General features: G+C 38.3%; 1 protein-coding gene across 1 annotated transcript in view; it reads left to right on the forward strand.

Moving 5' to 3' along the window:
- The window catches only part of Spidr (scaffold protein involved in DNA repair), a 221,964-nt gene that overhangs the window by 70,867 nt on the left and 132,127 nt on the right, over positions 1–18,970 (forward strand). Inside the window, exons 6-7 of the mRNA XM_032899807.1 lie at positions 2,232–2,485; positions 7,171–7,271. Of these exons, the coding sequence (XP_032755698.1) occupies positions 2,232–2,485; positions 7,171–7,271 (355 nt within the window). The remainder of the gene's footprint in view (positions 1–2,231; positions 2,486–7,170; positions 7,272–18,970) is intronic.

The raw sequence follows: 18,970 nt of genomic DNA on the forward strand, positions 1-18,970 counted from the left end.
TGTCTTCTTGGTTTTGGTTTGCGAGAATTTCATTGAGTAATTTTTGCATCAGTATTCATAACGGAAATTGGTCTGAAGTTCTCCCTTTTTTGCTGGGTTTCTGTGTGGTTTAAGTATGAGTGTAATTGTGGCTTCAACTATTTGTTGAATAGTTTGCAGAGTATTGGTTTTAGGTCTGATAGAATTCTGCACTAAACCCATCTGGTCCTGGACTTTTTTTGGTCAGGAGACTTTTAATGTCTGCTTCTATTTCTTTAGGTGTTATGGGACTCTTTAAATGATTTATGTGATCCTTATTGAACTTGGATACCTGGTATCTGTATAGAAAATTGTTCATTGCCTCCAGATTTTCCATTTCTGTTGAGTATAGGTTTTTGTAGTAAGATCTGATGAATTTTTGAATTTCCTCAGTTTCTGTTGTTATGTCTCCCTTTTCATTTCTGATTTTGTTAATTTCAATAGTGCTCTGTGTCCTGTGGTTAGTCTGGCTAATGGTCTATCTATCTTGTTGAATTTTCTCAAAGAACCAGATCCTGGTTTATTGATCTTTTTTTGGTCTTTTTGTTTCTATTTGGTTGATTTCACCTCTGAGTTTCATTAGTTCCTGCTGTCTACTCCTCCTGGGTGTGTTTGCTTCTTTTTTGTTCTAGTGCTTTTAGTTGGTGTTACTGTCTTTCACTGGAGCGTGTCCCTCTTGTGAGTCTTTGAGCCTGTGATCTTAGTTGTGTCAGCACTCCTGGGAGACTAGCTCTGTTCTGGGTGATATTTGGGTCCAGAGAGCTATGCCACAGGGTTAACTTTGTGGTGCAGATGGAGACTAGAAGGTTCCTATCCTCAGTAGTTCTGTGGTTTCTGAACCATGTGGTCTCCTGGCAAGTCCTCCTTCAGCCAGTTATTGGAGCAAAAATGCTCATCTCACCTGTGGACTTCAGAGTGACAGTACTCCTGAAAGACCTGCTCTCACTGGGCTGGATTTGTGTCTGGAGAGCTATGCCACTGGGTTACCTCTGGGATGCAGATTGAGAGAGGAAGCTCTTCTATTATTCTTAAGTTTGGTCTTTTCATAATGTCCCAAATGTCCTGGGTATTTTGTGTTAGAAATTTTAGCTTCACCATTTTCTTTGACTGGTATATCAATTTATTCTATGGTTTCCTCTATATCTGAGAGTCTTACATCTCTTGCATTCTGTTAGTGATGCTTGTATCTGCAGTTGTTGTTCTGTTTCCTTGTTTTTCATTTTTCACCATTGCCTCAGTTTGTATTTCCTTTATTTCTTCTATTTCCATTTTCAAAGCTTGAACAGTTTTATTAATTTCTTTTACTTGTTTGCTTTTATTTTCTTGTATTTTTAAGGTCTTTATTCATTTCCTCTTTAAAGTCCTCTATCATCTTCCTAATATTAGATTTAAGGTCATTTTATTGAGATTCAGGTGTGTTAGGCTATTCATGGATTGCTGTAGTAGGATAGCTAGGTTTTGGTTGTGTCGTATTGCCTTGGCTTTTCTTGTTTTTGTTTTTTCACTGTCCTTTAGCCACATGATTGTCCCTAGTGTTGGCAGGCAGGCCTGTTCATCCTTGATGGGAGCAGGCCTCTGGGTCTGCATGTAGTTGTCTAGGATTGTAGGCAAAGTTGGTTGTCCCTGATGGTAGTAGGCTTCCAGGAATGCAGGCAGAGCTGGTAAATCCTGATGGCTGTAGGCTTCTTGTTGACCTGTGTTAGGACAGGCCTCCAGCGATGCAAGTAAACTGGTGGTCCCTGATGGTTGCAGGCTTCTGTTTGTTCTGGGCAGCAGCAGGACTCTAGAGTCGTAGGTGAAGTTGTTGCCCTAAAATGGAATGCAGAAGGGGCAGTGTAGAGTTGTCAGCCGCTGGATTTGTCCATCACGGCCAACAGGCAGGGGATTGGGGATCTTCATTAAGACTTCAAAGTTAAGAAGTCATCTTTTTTCATTGAGTGCCCGAAAGTGCCCACTCTATGGTCTAGGTGTTCGGGTGGTGGTACTGGTTTACTGTGGTGACACATACTGCTAGCTTGCTGAAGGAAAATAAAAAGCAGACTTACGTTGATTTTCATGGGGTCCATAAAGTAATGTCTGTCTTACAACCATTTTATCTATTCTTCTCTTTACTTTTGAGTATTAAAGGTTTTTTTTTTGTCAACAGTGATTGACCTATTTTCCTGTGGGCTTAAATAAAGAATATGTAGTTATATCTCTTTTATTTTTTTCAGCAAATTTCTACAGAAATTTTGGAGTATTCATCAGATAGTGAAAGAGAAGATGACTCAAAGCATGCCCTGTTCATTGATTCAGAATCACCTCACAAATACCAGGTGGAATTTAAATCAGATGTAAGACAGTTTTTGGATAATCAGACTGACTCAGGAGCAAATTCAGCTGAGCCCACATTGAAAACACCCCATAAATATACGGCCAAGTTTTCAAAGACTCCAGAAAATTCAACACCAAAGAAGAAGCTTTTAAGGTTAAATCAACTTTTACATTTTCTTTTCCTCTGCTCTTCTCTTTCTTTAAAATATTGACTGAGGTTTTAATTTTCAAAAACTTTTTTTAATTAAGAAAATTGACAATACAAAATTCTGATTTTTGATATATAAGCCTGTTCAGGAGTCAGTTTAAGCATTTGTTCATTCAAGTGGAACATTTATGAATTTAGTCATGGCTAGCAAGCTTTCTTTAGAAGCTTTCTTTAGAAGAAATGTGTTGTTTGGCTTATCGAGTTTTATTGTAGGTCAGTGTTGGAGGTGCCATGTTAGAAATTAGAGCCGATGAATCACTGTTTCCTTATCAAACATAACTCATAAAATAAGCGCAAGTCCTTTAGCTTCCCTTTATGGCATGATTGTGGTTAGAGAGGTTGGCCAGAATAATGCTTACAAATGCAAGAAAATACAAGAGCCTTGTTTGAAGGAGAAAAACACCTCATGGCTAAGGAGAGCCATAGTGGAGGAAAATCCTTGTTACTGTTTTTCAGTTATAGACTAGACTTTGCAGCCAGGTGGGATATGTGAGGGAGGGAGCATTTAAAGACATGTTCCAACCTACGTCATATGGTATCTTTGTGTGTTATAAATTGGAAAAAAATGTCCCTTTCCCCAAAACAAAACTATAAGTGAGAAGAACCTGGGTCAAGCAGCACAGTCCCTCATATCACTATTAGCAGAGAGTTCCTAGGGAATAGATCACAGTAGAAAAAGAACACATGGGGAGGGGGGGCTGGGGGTGAAGGCAACAAAGAACCTGTGTCAAGCAGCACAGTATCCTACGCCCAGAAGTAGCAGAGTTTTGCTAGGAAAATGGATCACAGTAGGAAGAAAACACATGCAGTGTGGGGATGTCTATTAATCTTATTTCCACAGCAAACTGAGAACAATTGGATAGAGTGGTTGAAATATACAGCAGACTGATGCCAAAACTCACACGGTTCATGGAGATACTTAGCTGTTATATCTTAAAAAGTGATCTAGTCTTTAGAGTAGTCATAGAGAATAATATTTCCAGAGACAAATAGTGGGATTGGTGCTTTATGCTGAACAAATTAATATTCATTCTAACATTGTTTGGCACAAGGTTATATACTCATTCTAGAAAAACCACTTCCTATTATCCAAAAACCTTGGACAATGTCATGAGACCAAAAAGAAGAAAGATCCAAGATTACACAGAGTACAATTAGTGACTTAGTGGTAGAAGTTTGGTTGTATACAGCTGGAAGACCAGTGGATTCCTGTGAAGTTAAAGGAAGTTAAAGGAAGAGGGTTTATTAAATGGTCAAGACAATAGGTCCTTCAGACCTATTCCTGATGCTGATGGGTCCAGTCAAAAGCTATACATACTACTCTGATGGTTTATTTGTATTGCATTGGAAAACACTATAAGCGAAACTCTGCCAGTATTTTTCTCAGTGGCCGTTATGACTCAAGATAGTCGGTTATGTCAATATAATCCATCAATGCCTCAAATGAAGTTGTTCCTTTAGAAGAGAATGAGAGTTGGATATGATGATGTACACTTGCAACCACACCACAGACAGTAGAATTATAGTTCAAGACAAACCTTGGTGACATGGTGACTTTGAACTCAGACTAGAATGGTACATTGATCTCATCTCATAAATTCCAGAACTAAGAACCTAGCTCAGTGATAGAATATTTGTCTAAGATATTTAAGGTTCAGGGTTCAGCTACCAGGAAGGAAGGAAGGTATGGGAAAGATATTATGCTTGAAATTAAAATTATTTTAATGGTGCAGGTGATGTTACTCAATTCCAGAACACCATGTTCCCAACCCTGTTGAGGACCTTTTCTGTGCTAAGCACACTTTTATATGGAGGAGACACAATAGCCATTGAAACTTCTGTGTAGACTTATTGTCAGTCAGGAAGTATAAAGTAGTTAGTGTTAGAAGTGAGATAGTAGGTAATAGCAGGTTTTGGATGGAAGTGGTTGATTAAACACTTTTGTTGGAGTTAAGCTACTAGATAATGGTAAGTTCTTAGACTTGAATTAATGGAGAGTGGTGCCAAGAGCCTGCCCAGCCTGTAATGGGTTTAAGGGGGACACAGAGTTAAACATAGAGGTAGCTTTAAAGATTGATAGTTTCCGGGTGTAGTTTTTGACTTATATAGTCTCAGAGGTAGCTTTAAAGACGGATGACCTCTGGCTATCTAGCTCTCTAATCATACTGAATGTTTGCTGATAACTTCTAAAAATTCCTAAAAACTTTCTTCCTCATTCTGAGGGTTAAAAACCATTGGCTTGGGCAATTGACACTTGTAGCCTAACAGTCAGGAATTAGGTAAAAGATTGGTAATGCTTTTTTTTTCTCTTGCCCAGGAGCCTCTTCTCTCTCTTGTCAGGCTGTAGGGAGGGTTGGAGCAGTAAACTTTTATTGAACCAGGAGAAGAGATCCATACTTGCAGAAGGAAAATTCTTTACACAAGCGAATATGCATGAACTTACATAAATTTATATACAAAGTCAGGCACACATATTCATATATCGTCATGCAGTCCAGTAGGGTCCAGCTAGATACTTATGTCATAAGTACATACTTACACACCTATACTTACGTATGCATATGGAGCAAAAACCCAAGTGTCAGTGCAGAAAGAATTCACTCATTTTGGATGAAAAATGAGTTCCAATTTTTATTGCATAGAGAAAGAAAAAGCTTCTACTCTTTTACTGCTAAATGAATTAAACCCACATCTGTAAGAAGAAAGTTTTGTCCTCTTTGAAGACTAAGCCTGCCCTGCTGTTAAGAAAAGTCCTGTTCTGTCCCATGGTAAGGGGAAGCTTGCCTGTTCTTTCTGCTCTCTCTTAATGTCTCAAGTTCCCTTTTAATTTCAAGTTAGACTACTCTGCTGTACTCCTTCTAATCTTCCTCTCTCTTCCTGCTCTGATGTGATAATCCTTTTCAATGTATTCCTTCTTAGTTTTTTGGGTTTTTTTTTTTTCTTGGTATGTTTTCTAGGGGAATAGATCACATGATTTTTTCAAGCATCTTTTTTTTAAAAATAAAAGTTCACTGAACGTTTAAACATAAATTCCAATCATAAATTGAATGAGAAGTTTAGAGCAAAGAATATATTATGCATCCAATAAGTGTAGACCATTCATTATCTGTCATTAGCTTTACATGTTCACGGAGAATTAAACACCATAACTAAGTTATCTTTGAAATTTTGTATGGATAAACCTAGTCAATATTTTGTCTTCTGTCCTTGAACCTACAGTAAATTGTTAGTTTCCTTTTTATGACCTTTGGTTAATTATTTTGTAACCTCTTGGAATGTGTTCTAAGTTGTAAATGCTTGCTTTCTATCTCAGAAGCAATTAACTGATGACACTTGAATACTGGAAGAGTTCTCATTGCAGCTTTAATATCTGAGAGGACTTGATAGCAGTCCTATTATAAATGGCTTAATAGTCACTAGTATAACTTTAGGAATTCTTATAGAATCATCATTATGAATTAAGAAATCATGTATTTGTCTATACAGTATCACTACAAGACAGTACATTTTCATTGTTCTGCAGAAATCTCCTTAAACGGGTGGGCCAATACCTGGTGATTGTTAATATATTCAGATATAACAGGAAAAGCATGTAATAGCAGGAATCTTTCCACAAATGGGATCTTTTCATTCTTGCCTAGACGAGCAAATACATCATGACTTTACAGTCTATGGCAAAACCATCTCAGGAAGGTCACCTTCTAGTTTTTTGCTTCTACTAGATGGCTCCTGGCAAAAGGCACATTGTAAATTTCAGATTTTTAAAAAATAACTTAACTTTTTTTTTTATTTTATGTGCATTGATGTTTTGCCTGCATATATGTCTGTGTAAGGGTGTTAGATCCTGGAGGGACAGGTGGTCATGAGCTGCCATGTGGGTGCTGGGAGTTGAACTCAGGACCTCTGGAACAGAAATCAGTACCTATGAGTCATCTCTCCAACCCATAAATTTCATATTTAGAATTGACTGTGGGATGGGTAGATAAGGTGGGTGGATGAAATAGAGGGAAACCATGGAGGACATCCGCAGAACTTCCGTCCCTTCCCATTTCTTTTCCTTCTTCCCTTTTTGCTTTGCCTTTTTAATCTTATTTTTCTTACTTTATTTTCATTTTTTTTAAAATTTTGTGATCTTTATACCCTATTTGTTACTGATACTAAATTATCTTAAGGAGTCCACATAATATTCTAGTCTCATTATTGGGCACACCAGCTGACTAGGAAGTTCATTCTTGTCTATGGATCTGAACTCACATTGTTTTTATGTATTTGTATGTTTGGAGTCCATATTTGCATCACAGAATGGGGCATTTTCTAACCTGAGCTAAATGCCAACTGCAGGCAGTAAGTGTACAATACACTTAGGAGTGAACAAATTAGGAGAGTATAGAATAGGAACCAAACTGACTTCACTGTTAGACTCTGTGAGTATAATAGCAGTGCAGGAAATGAACCTTCTAAAAAAACTAGAAATTGGAAATGATACCCAGAAAGAGAGTATCTTTTATATATTGATGTTAACATTTCCGTATTTCATCTTTCTGAGGAGGGGATGTAAAATGTAAAAGCTATAGCTATCTTGAAGACTGTTGCTTTTATTCAAACATAGCATTTTGTAATCCATTAAACAGAGGTGGACTAGCAGAACGACTCCAAGAACTACAGAATCGAGAGAGATCTGCCATTTCATTGTGGAGACATCGATGTGTTGCTTACCAAATGACACCATTAGGTAAAATTTATACCCGATTCTAAAATGATGGTTACAAAATGTCAAAAGTAAAATGTCTTTTTTTGTGCATTAAAATACATGAAGGTGTTCTTTAGTGTTTTTGTGACTCAAAAAAAAAAATTCTGTCTTATAGTCTTTGTTTAAGTGGGGGGGTACTTTTCAGTATCTAATTTAAATCTGTTTTGGTGGGGCATGGGGCTAGGTGAGTTAGTGAAGTGCTTGCTGTGCAGCCATGAGGATCTAAGTCAAGTCTCTAGAATGCAACTGGAAAGTCTGATATGACATCATGCACCTGCAGTCCCAGCTCTTGGAAGGTAGAGACAGGAGCTCACCAAGTATGTGAGTTCCTGGTTCAGTGAAAGTTGCTGTCTCACGCACATGCAGACATATATGTACCCTCCTCACATATGCACCCTACTCACATACACTCAGAAAAGGATATCTTTATCAGAATAAAAATTATTTCAATTGGTCATCCCTCTTGAGTTTCATGTGTTCTATGCATCTAGGGTAATTCGAGCATTTGGGCTAATAGCCACTTATCAATGAGTGCATACCATGTGTGTTTTTCTGTGATTGGGTTACCTCACTCACGATGATATTTTCTAGTTCATTCCATTTGCCTATGAATTTCATAAAGTAATTGTTTTTGATAGCTGAATAGTACTCCATTGTGTAGATGTACCACATTTTTTTAATTGATTCCTCTGTTGAAGGGCATCTGGGTTCTTTCCAGCTTCTAGCTATTATAAATAAAGTTGCTATGAACATAGTGGAGCATGTGTCTTTGTTGTATGTTGGATAATCTTTTGGTTATATGCCCAAGAGAGGTATAGCTGGGTCCTCAGTTCAATGTCCAATTTTCTGAGGAACCTCCAGACTGATTTCTAGAGTAGTTGTACCAGTGTGCAGTGCCACCAACGATGGAGGAGTGTTCCTCTTTCTCCACATCCTCGCCAGCATTTGCTGTCACCTGAGTTTTTTATCTTAGCCATTCTGAGTGGTGTGAGGTGGAATCTTAGGGTTGTTTTGATTTGCATTTCCCTGGTGACTAAGGATGTTGAACATTTCTTTAGGTGCTTTTTGGCCATTCGATAATCCTCAGCAGAGAATGTTTTGTTTAACTCTGTACTCCATTTTTTAGGAGGGTTACTTGTCTCTCTGGAGTCTAACTTCTTGAGATCTTGTATATTTTGGATATAAGCCCTCTATCAGATGTAGGATTGGTAAAGATCTTTTCCCAATCTGTTGGTTGCCATTTTGTCCTAATGACAGTGTCATTTACCTTACAGAAGCTTTGCAGTTTTATGAGGTCCCATTTGTCAATTCTTGATCTTAGAGCATAAGCCATTGGTGGTTTTGTTCAGGAAAATTTCCCCAGTGCCCATGTATTCAAGACTCTTCCCCACTTTTTCTTCTATTAGTTTCAGTGTATCTGGTTTGATGTGGAGGTCTTTGATCCCCTTGGATTTAAGCTTTGTACATGGTGATAACAATGGACCGATTTGCATTCTTCTACATGCTGACCTCTAGTTGAACCAGCACCATTTGTTGAAAATCCTATCTTTCTTCCATTGGGCGGTTTTAGCTCCTTTGTCAAAGATCAAGTGAGCATAGGTGTGTGGGTCCATTTCTGGGTCTTCAATTCTATTCCACTGATCTATCTGCCTGTCTCTGTACCAATACCATACAGTTTTTATGACTATTGCTCTATAATACTGCTTGAACTCAGGGATGGTGATTCCCCCAGAAGTTCTTTTATTGTTGAGTATAGTTTTCTCTGTCCTGGGTTTTTTGTTATTCCAGATGAATTTGCAAATTGCTCTTTCTATCTCTATAAAGAATTGAGTTGGAATTTTGATGGCAATTGCATTGAATCTGTAGATTGCTATTGGCAAAATGGCCATCTTTCCTATATTAATCCTGCCAATCTATGAGCATGGAAGATCTTTCCATCTTCTGAGATCTTCCTCAATTTCTTTCTTCAGAGACTTGAAATTCTTATCACATACATCTTTCACTTGCTCGGTTAAAGTTATATAAAAATATCACCAAGATATTTTATATTATTTGGGACTATTGTGAAGGGTGTCATTTCCTTAATTTCTTTCTCAGCCTGTTTATTCTTTGAGTAGAGGAAGGCTACTGATTTGTTTGAGTTAATTTTATATCCCCAATAGTTTGCTGAAGTTATTTATCAGGTTAAGTAGTTCTCTGGTAGAACTTTTGGGGTCACATAAGTATACTATTATATCATCTGCAAATAGTGATATTTTGATTTCTTCCCCTTCAATTTATATCCCTTTGACCTCCTTTCACTGTCTGATTGCTCTGGCTAGGACTATGTAGTCCCTGATTTTGATGGGATTTCCTCAAGTTTCTCTCCATTTACTTTGATGTTAGCTACTGGTTTGCTATATATGGCTTTTACTATGTTTAGGTATGGGCCTGGAATTCCTGATCTTTCCAGGACTTTTATCCTGAAGGGGTGTTGAATTTTGTCAAATGCTTTCTCAGCATCTAATGAAATGATCATGTGGTTCTTATCTTTGAGTTTGTTTATATAGTGGATTACATTGATGGATTTCCATATATTAAACCATCCCCGAATCCCTGGGATGAAACCTACTTGATTATGATGGATGATCGTTTTGATGTGTTCTTGGATTCAGTTTGCAAGAATTTTATTGAGTATTTTTGCATCGATATTCATAAGGGAAATCGGTCTGAAGTTCTCTTTCTTTGTTGGGTCTTTGTGTGGTTTTGGTATAAGATTAATTGTGGCTTCATAGGAGGAATTTGGTAGTCCTCCATCTGTTTCATTTTTGTGGAATACTTTGGATAGTATTGGTATGAGGTCTTCTATGAAGGTCTGATAGAATTCTGCACTGAACCCATCTGGACCTGGGCTCTTTTTGGTTGGGAGACTTTTAATAACTGCTTCTACTTCATTAGGAGTTATGGGGTTATTTTTGGTTTATCTGTTCCTGATTTAACTTCAGTACCTGGTATCTGTCTAGGAAATTGTCCATTTCCTGCAGATTTTCAAGTTTTGTTGAATATAGGCTTTTGTAGTAGGAGCTGATGATTTTTTGAATTTCTTCTGATTCTGTAGTTATGTCTCCCTTTTCATTTCTGATTTTGTTAATTTGGACACACTCTCTGTGTCCTCTCGTTAGTCTGGCTAAGGGTTTATCTATTTTGTTGATTTTTCTCAAAGAACCAGATTTTGGTTCTGTTGATTCTTTGTATAGTCCTTTTTGTTTCTACTTCGTTGATTTCAGCCCTGAGTTTGATTATTTTCTGCCTTCTACTCCTCTTGGGTTTATTTATTTCTTTTTTGTTCTAGAGCTTTTAGGTGTACTGTCAAGCTGCTGACATATGCTCTCCCCTGTTTCTTTTTGCAGGCACTCAGACCTATGATTTTTTTCTTTAGCTCCGCTTTCACTGCGTCCCATACGTTTGGGAATGTTGTATCTCCATTTTCATTAAATGCTAAGAAGTCTTTAATTTTTTTTCTTTATTTCTTCCTTGACCAAGTTATCATTGAGTAGAGCATTGTTCAACTTCCATGGAAACATGGGCTTTCTGTCATTATTTTTGTTATTGAAGACCAGTCTTAGTGCGTGGTGATCTGATAGGATGCATTATTTCAATCTTCCTGTATTTGTTGAAGCCTGTTTTGTCACCAATTATATGGTCAGTTTTGAAGAAGGTTCCATAAGGTGCTGAGAAGAAGTTATATCCTTTGATTTAGGATGGAATATTCTATAAATATCTGTTAAATCCATTTGGTTCATAACTTCTGTTAGTTTCTCTATGTCTTTTTAAAATTTCTGTTTCTATGATCTTTGCATTGATGATAGTGGGGTGTTGAAATCTCCTACTATTATTGTGTGAGGTGCAATGTGTGCTTTTAGCTTTAGTAAGGTTTCTTTTATGAATGTAGGTGCCCTTAAATTTGGAGCATAGATATTTAGGATTGAGAGTTCATCTTGGTGGGTTTTTCCTTTGATGAATATGAAGTTTCCTTCCTTATCTTGTTTTGGAGACTTTTGGTTGAATGTCAATTTTACTTGATATTAGAATGTCAACTCCAGCTTGTTTCTTCCGGTGATTTGCTTGGAAAATTTGTTTCCCAGCCATTTATTCTGAGGTAGTGTCTGTCTTTGTCTCTGAGGTGTGTTTCATGCATTTAGCAATATGCTGGGTCCTCTTTTACGTATCCAGTCTGTTAGTCTATGTCTTTTTATTGGGGAATTGAGTCAAGTGATTTTGAGAGGTATTAAAGAATAGTGATTATTTCTTCCTGTTATTTTCGTTGTTAGAGGTGGAATTATGTTTGTCTCTCTTTTGGTTTTATTGCAAGCAAATTATATTCTTGCTATCTGTAAGGTGTAGTTTCTCTTTTTGTGTTGGAGTTTCCCATCTATTATCCCTTGTAGGGCTAGATTTGGAGAAAGATATTGTGTAAATTTGGTTTTGTCATGGAATATCTTGGTTTCTGCATCTGTGTACAGTATCTACAGTAACCTGGACTGGCATTTGTGTTCTCTTAGCGTCTGTATGACATCTGTCCAGGATCTTCTGGCTTTCATAGTGTCTGGTGAGAAATCTGGTGTAAATCTTATAGTTCTGCCTTTATATGTCACTTGATCTTTTTCTGTTACTGCTTCTAATATTCTTTCTTTGTTTTGTGCATTTGGTGTTTTAACTATTATGTGATGGGAGGAGTTTCTCTTCTGTTCCAGCAATGTATTTGGAGTTCTGTAGGCTTCTTTTATGTTTATGAGCATCCCTTTCTTTAGGTTAGGGAAGTTTTCTTCTATAATTTTGTTGAATATATTTACTGGCCCTTTAAGTTGGGAGTCTTCAGTTTCATCTATACCTATTATACTTAAGTTTGATCTTCCCACTGTGTCTGGATTTCCTGTATGTTTTGGGCTAGGAGCTTTTTGCCCTTTACATTATCTTTGACAGTTGTGGCGATGATTTTTATGCTATTTTCTTCCCCTGAGATTCTCTCTTCTATCTCTTGTATTCTGTTGATGATGCTTGTATCTACAGCTCCTTTTCTCTTCCTTAGGTTTTCTATATACAGGGTTTTCTCTCTTTGTGCTTTCTTTATTGTTTCTATTTCCATTTTCAATTCCTTCACCTGTTTGGTTGTGTTTTCCTATAATTCTTTCAGGGATTTTTTGTGTTTCCTCTCTAAGGGCTTCTACTTGTTTAGTTGTGTTTTCCTGCATTTCTCTAAGGGAGTTCTTTATGTCTTTCTTAAAGTCCTCCATCATTATCAAAAAATGTGGTTTTAAATCTAAATCTTGCTTTTCTGGTGTGTGTGGATATCCAGTATTTTCTTTGGCGGGATAACTGGGGTCTGATGGTGCCAAGTAGTCTTGGTTTCTGTTGCTTAGGTTCCTGTGCTTGCCTCTAGACATTGCGTTGTCTCTGTTGTTTGCTTGTCTTGCTGTTTCTTAGAGTGACTTGGCCCTTCTGCAGGCCTCTGTGTCAGCACTCCTGTAGAACTGTTTAACTGTCTTTTTTTTTTTTTTTAATTAAGCTTTTCCTGAGAGCACGTGCTCTGATTTCAGGTGTGTCTGCACTCCTGGAGACTGTCTTCCAGCTCTAGGCGCATGCAGGCATCAAAGGGTCCTGCCCCCGTTTGCTCCTAAGTACTTGCACCCAGCGGGCACAGTTGGCACTGTGTGATTCTCTATTGGGTGTAGACTTTGGGCAGAGGGTAACCTCCTCTGACTTCTCAGGTGTATCTACACTTCTGAAGGTCCAGCTCTCTCCCCAACCCGATTTGGGTGCAGGAGCTGTTTGGCCAGTTCAGTTTGGTCCTGGGTGCAGACCAGAACCTTGGGTACCGGCGACTGTCTGTTCCTATATCCCTATGTCCAGAGGCACTGTGCAGTTTCCCTTTGGACCAGGCATGTGGGAAGACGTGTGTAGAGGTGGCAGTCTGTCCTGCAGTCTCAGGATGTCTGCACTCCTGGGTGGTCAGCTCTCTTCCACCACAGGATTTGGGTGTAGGGAACTGTGAATGATAACAGTTCACTTCCAGGCAGAGCCAGAAACAGGAAGTGCCCTGACACAAAGGACTTCTGACTCTGTGTATCCTGAATCCACCAGGCAGGTCACTTGGTAGCAGAAAAGTGGGTCTTACTTCTGCTCTCAGCTGTGGCGTCGCTTCTGGAGACTGTCTTCCAGCTCTAGTCGCAGGCAGGAATCAAATCGTCCTGCCCCGATTGCTCGTAGGTCCTTGCACCCAGAGGACACAGTTGGCACTATGCGATTCCCTCTTGGGTCTTGACTGTGGGCAGTGGGTCGTCTCCTTTGTCTTCTGTGGTTGTCAGGCAGGTTCCGGGATTAGTAAATGCGAAAGCACTTGGTGAGCATGCATTTGCCATTGCAGTTCACTAGTCAGAACATGCTGATTCACTTCTGTAGCGGCAAATAATAAAAATAGTAAAAGTGACCGATCACCATGCCACACTACCTTCTTTTACTCTCTGTCTCCGACGGTCTCTCCGCCTCTATAGCTAGCCCCACGGTGGCTGCCCTCTTGCGACTTTCTTCACATTCCCAGCCTCCCAGTAAATCAAAACTCTAGAAGCTTGTAATTTATCAATTAGATTTATATCAGTAAATTCTTACTCCACAAAACATCCACGCAATAAACTCAGAGCCAATTGATACTGATATAAACTGCCCACCTAGGTAAGACAAATTGTCTTATAATAATCCATCTCTTATATGATATTCATAGCTATCTGTGGCTAATTAAAGCCACAGGGGTGTGGGTCATCCTTCTCTCCTCTTTTCCTTTCCTATCCTGCCTTACAAAAACTCTGTTCTCGACTTCCTTTTCACTGTCCAACCACAGGACTTGCCTTATCTTGTGCCTGCCCTCACCAGCACATAGACATTGATCTCCATTTCACCCCTTCTGTCTAATTAAAAAGGAACTTTTCTCTCAAATGTTAGCTGAGCACAAATACGACCATTCTTTAAGTTATAAAGTATAAAAAACACATATCACCCAGTCTGTCATTTTTGTTAATTAACTAGTACATTCTGTTATCTATCCTAGCGTAAGAGAGGCTTAAAAATCTATGTGTTATGTCTTGGCTAGCTTGTATACTCTCTGAAAACTATCCAATTAAATATGTATTCTCAATGTTAGCCTTGGTGGGCTCTGAGACTATAATTAGAATGATCAATACTATCTGAAAATATAGGAAGCCTAATACAGCTTCTAGAACTGAGACAAGCTGTAGAGACAACTGCTTACCTATACAATCCCCTGTTAGCAACACAAAAGAGCATCAGTCTTCAGGCTTCTGGCCCAGGATCTTCTTACAGACGTTTGTAACAGAATTTTGAAGGACTGATTATTTTGACTTGGCAGAGATTTTCAGTTGACTATTCTGTATAGTGTGTCCTTTTCTGGACAGTATTTTGTCTGTAATGAAATAGGCAGTTTCTGCCCAGTGGCTGCCTAGCCACAATGTATTATCTCACCTAGAATTAGAGATGCTCAGTTTCTCCTTTGAATTCACAAAAGGGGAGCTGCTAGGAGCAGATATGTCTCAACAACAAAAGAATAAGTACCATTAATTGTCACATTTTGTGTATTTTCTGACATTTTTGAAAACCATCTATGTAATCTGGACTGTTGTCTATTAAGTACTCTTGAAAACACCCTAACAGTAATCTCAGAGCCATGAATTTGCTTTCTGGCCCTGTTCAGTCATATGAAATCAGATTGTAAAGGCGGTTATAGGACTTGGTCTAAGCCTTGTATTCTTTTTTTTTTTTTTTTGTTTTTTTTTTTTCAAGAGGGATTTCTTTTCTATCTTTTTTTTTGTTTTGTTTTGTTTTTCCATCTTTATTAAATTGGATATTTCTTATTTACATTTCAAATGTTATTTCCTTTCCTGGTTTCCAGGCCAACATCCCCCTAACCCCTCCCCTTCTCCTTCTATATGGGTGTTCCCCTCCCCATCCTTCCCTCATTACTGCCCTTCCCCCAAGAATCCCGTTCACTGGGGGTCCAGCCTTGGCTTCCCCTTCCACTGGTGCTCTTACTAGGCTATTCATTGCTACCTATGAGGCTGGAGCCCAAGGTCAGTCCATGTATAGTCTTTGGGTAGTTAAGCCTTGTATTCTTAAATGTATTGTATAGGCACAATGCCTGTACAAGAGTAACAATATTATTTTCAATTTTATATCAATAACAGATTCCTACCAATGAAAACCTTAAATTTTTATCAAATAAATTCTGTACTAATGTAAGATTCTAACTTCAACTTAGTAACAAATATAAGGATTTCTACCAGGTGAGATTACAGCAATCAATTCTAGCTAATTTCTGCCTATTAAATTATGACCATTTCTAAATTCCCCAGAAAGACAGCCTCAGAACAACCACCCTCAGCCCCCAAGTCCAGGACACTGGGTCGGAGACTGAATATGGGCACTGAGATATCTCGAAGGGGGTGGGGGTGGGGGGAGATAGGGGAGTTATTCCTCCTTGAGAAGGCCACCCAATGATTGTTGTAGTCTCTGCTGTCTGTCCTGACTGAAGTCCCTGAGATCAGGAGTCCAAGCGGGCCAGTTCACATGTCTCATGATGAGACCTATCAAAGCTGTACATTCTTTAATATATAAATCTCAAAACACAATTTTAGTATCATTAAGATATCTGTATGGATTGTATTAGTCTGTGTAGGTTGTTGAAATTCTGTTCTGGTTAGGATGAAATTCTGTTCTTTTTTTTTTTTTTTTTTTTTTTTCTCAAATCTAGTTTTTTAGAGGTCTCCCTCTCTCAAATCTTATCCACACAGCTCTGGAAGGTGTCCAGAGCCTAATCACCTTTTTTAAAAATACAAAAACAAAACCTTTTTCCCAAGTCAGCATATTCTTCAGTCAGCAACCAGAAAAGCTTGTAACTTGTATTCCCTCCCAGAGAAATAATATCACAAAAATCAAAATGACACCCATTTTGAAAATTAAAGCTATTTAAAATAAATGAAGTACACTAAACTGTATGAGCCTATTTTTAGGCCTGTTTTAATTTGTCATGTCAAGATATTAAACCAAAATTCCTGGGGAGCCCATGAACAAAGAATATGAGTTTCCTGTAGAAACCATCTTTAAACTTCCAATAATCCCTGCCTATAGGAGGCAGGCAGCATTTATGTCTTATGCTGTCTGCTTGGAGCCGTTGCATTTTTCCCTGTACTAGTTGTGAACTGTGGGCAGAATTCTTGGGTGACCCTGGCAAAATCTGTATCTTACTATAAAAACAGTTTAATCACACTTCTATTAATACCTGCTAATAAGAAGCAGGCAGCTTGTCAAACAAGGATTTTAACCCAAAATTCCCATGGAGCCCACGTTAGAAAGAATTTGAGTATCCAGTACGACTTATTAGCACACTTTATCTTTATACCTCTGTCTGCTAAGCTCTCTACCTGGAGCCTTAGACCTCCACTCACAACTTCTATAATATGTATCTGTTATGCACTCTGCCTGGTGCTACAGACTTCTATTTTTTTTTTCTATTTTAGTTTCAAATCATGGACAAAATTCTCCACATGGTTTAGAAAAACTCTGTATATAAATGTTTTTAAAATCAAATAAATCAGTCTTTGAATTAAGCCACACTCTTGGCTCCCTGACCCAGAGCAGCTTGTTTCTTTTCACAGCAGGGGACCTAGAGTCTGTGCTCTGAGACTCTCCCTGTTTCTTTGTTTTAAGGTTACTGCTTGAGTCTGTGGTCCCTCTGCCACCCCTCTCTCACTTAGAAAATAAGCCCTAACTTTTAGCCTGATTTGGCTCTTTGGCCCAGAGTGAAATGGTGATTGGTCACTTTTTACTATTTTTATTATTCGCCGCTGTACACTTCTATTACGCTGCTCTCAATGAAAAAGGTGGGAGAATTTTTGTCCTCTATAAGAATGGTTTCAAATTCCCTGCTCATATCCTAACTTATTTCACATTGTCCTTTCTTTTTGTTCTTTCTGGCTCTGAGACAGAGTTTTTCTGTGTAGCTTGGCTACCCTCTCTCTGTAGACCACACTGGCCCACGAACTCAGAGATCTGCCTGCCGCTGCCTCCCAAGTACTAGGATTAAAGGTGTAAGCCACTATTGTCTTTTATTTTATAGTACTATAAATAATAATATATAATTTAGTCTGATTAATTTTCAGAATAACCCGCTCAGGATGGTTTGAGTTTGCATACGTGTCAGTGGACTCTGACTATGTATTTCAAGTAAGTCAACAATCACATAACCATAAACAAGTATTGTTCTTCCATCTTTTTTTATACATTTTTGTGTCCACTTGATCATCTAAACTTCAAAGACTTTTTTCTGTTTCATCCCAGTTGGCAAACAAAGATCTATTCATCCTAGATAGGGAAAGTGACACACCCAAATAATGATTCTGCCAGTCTGACTTTGCAAACTAGTGAGTTTTGGGGGGTTATTTACAGGAGTATAGAAGATGGGTTGCATACTTATAGGAGTGTGGATGATCCAAAGTCCACTGCATCACTCAAAGCTCTTGTGAATCCTGTTTGTCTCATGAACTTCCTGAGACTTGAATGTTGCTTACTTCTTGCTTCTATTTATGGAATCTCATGAGCTTCCATGTTTCCTCAAAGAATAAATTACTAGACAACTCTCCAGCCCTTCCTCCAGCACTTAGATTTTTTTCTGTCTTCTCTTTTACAGATATCTAAGCATTGAAGGGAGTGATAGAGATTCCCATCTGTGACTATTGGGCCTCTGTCATAGCAGCAGTCACTTGTTCTCAGGAGCTTCACTGGGGCTTACAAATTTCTCAAATACATCTTATTTGCAAAAGATAGTTTCTGTCCATGAACAGTTGGAGCTGATAGCAGCAGTATTCTATGGGTACAAACACAAATGTACAAGAAGTACCTTGTCAGGCACATTATATTCATTCAACAAAACAGCAGCAACTTCTTCTCCACTTTGGCCTATGACCTCCCATTTGCCCTGGCTTAACATACCAGATATGAATTTCCTCCTATGGAATAGGACTTAAATTCAGTTGGAAGGCTAATTGTTTTACTCATAACCATTCCATTATTGTACTGGTAGGCTCATCCTGCCTGGCATTTTGGTAATATAGCATACTTTGGCTAACTCCTGGATTGCTTCTGTAGTTTTATTACAGCCCTCAGATAGTACATTATTTGAGGAAGACAATTCAAGCTTTACTTCAGGTAGACAACTTTAGTCAGGTTCCGTTTCTTCCAACCTGTTTTTATATTGGGGCTGGAGGGTTTATATATTGAATAAGATAACTGACTAGCAAATACTTTGAGAAGCTGATGCTATCTCACTGTTCTCAGAGGTAGCTAATTATGTATGTAAGTATGTATGTATGTATGTATGTATGCATGCATGTATATATATGTGTGTGTATATCTAGATATTCTTTTAATTTCAGGATTAAGAATTGTTGTTGTAAAAATATAAAAAATAAAAGTCTTTTATTCCGCTCTAGGTGCAGAACTGTAGTGCCTCAAGATATCTGGTAGATATCTTGCCAGAAGCACATATTCCAATTCCATGGCGGCCCAGACTAGCTGCCCCACACTCCCTTACACTTAAATCTGCACATGAAAGAACACACAACACAATAACCTTTGAC

The sequence above is a fragment of the Rattus rattus genome, chromosome 4 (genome assembly GCF_011064425.1).
Source record: "Rattus rattus isolate New Zealand chromosome 4, Rrattus_CSIRO_v1, whole genome shotgun sequence".
Lineage (NCBI taxonomy): Eukaryota > Metazoa > Chordata > Mammalia > Rodentia > Muridae > Rattus > Rattus rattus.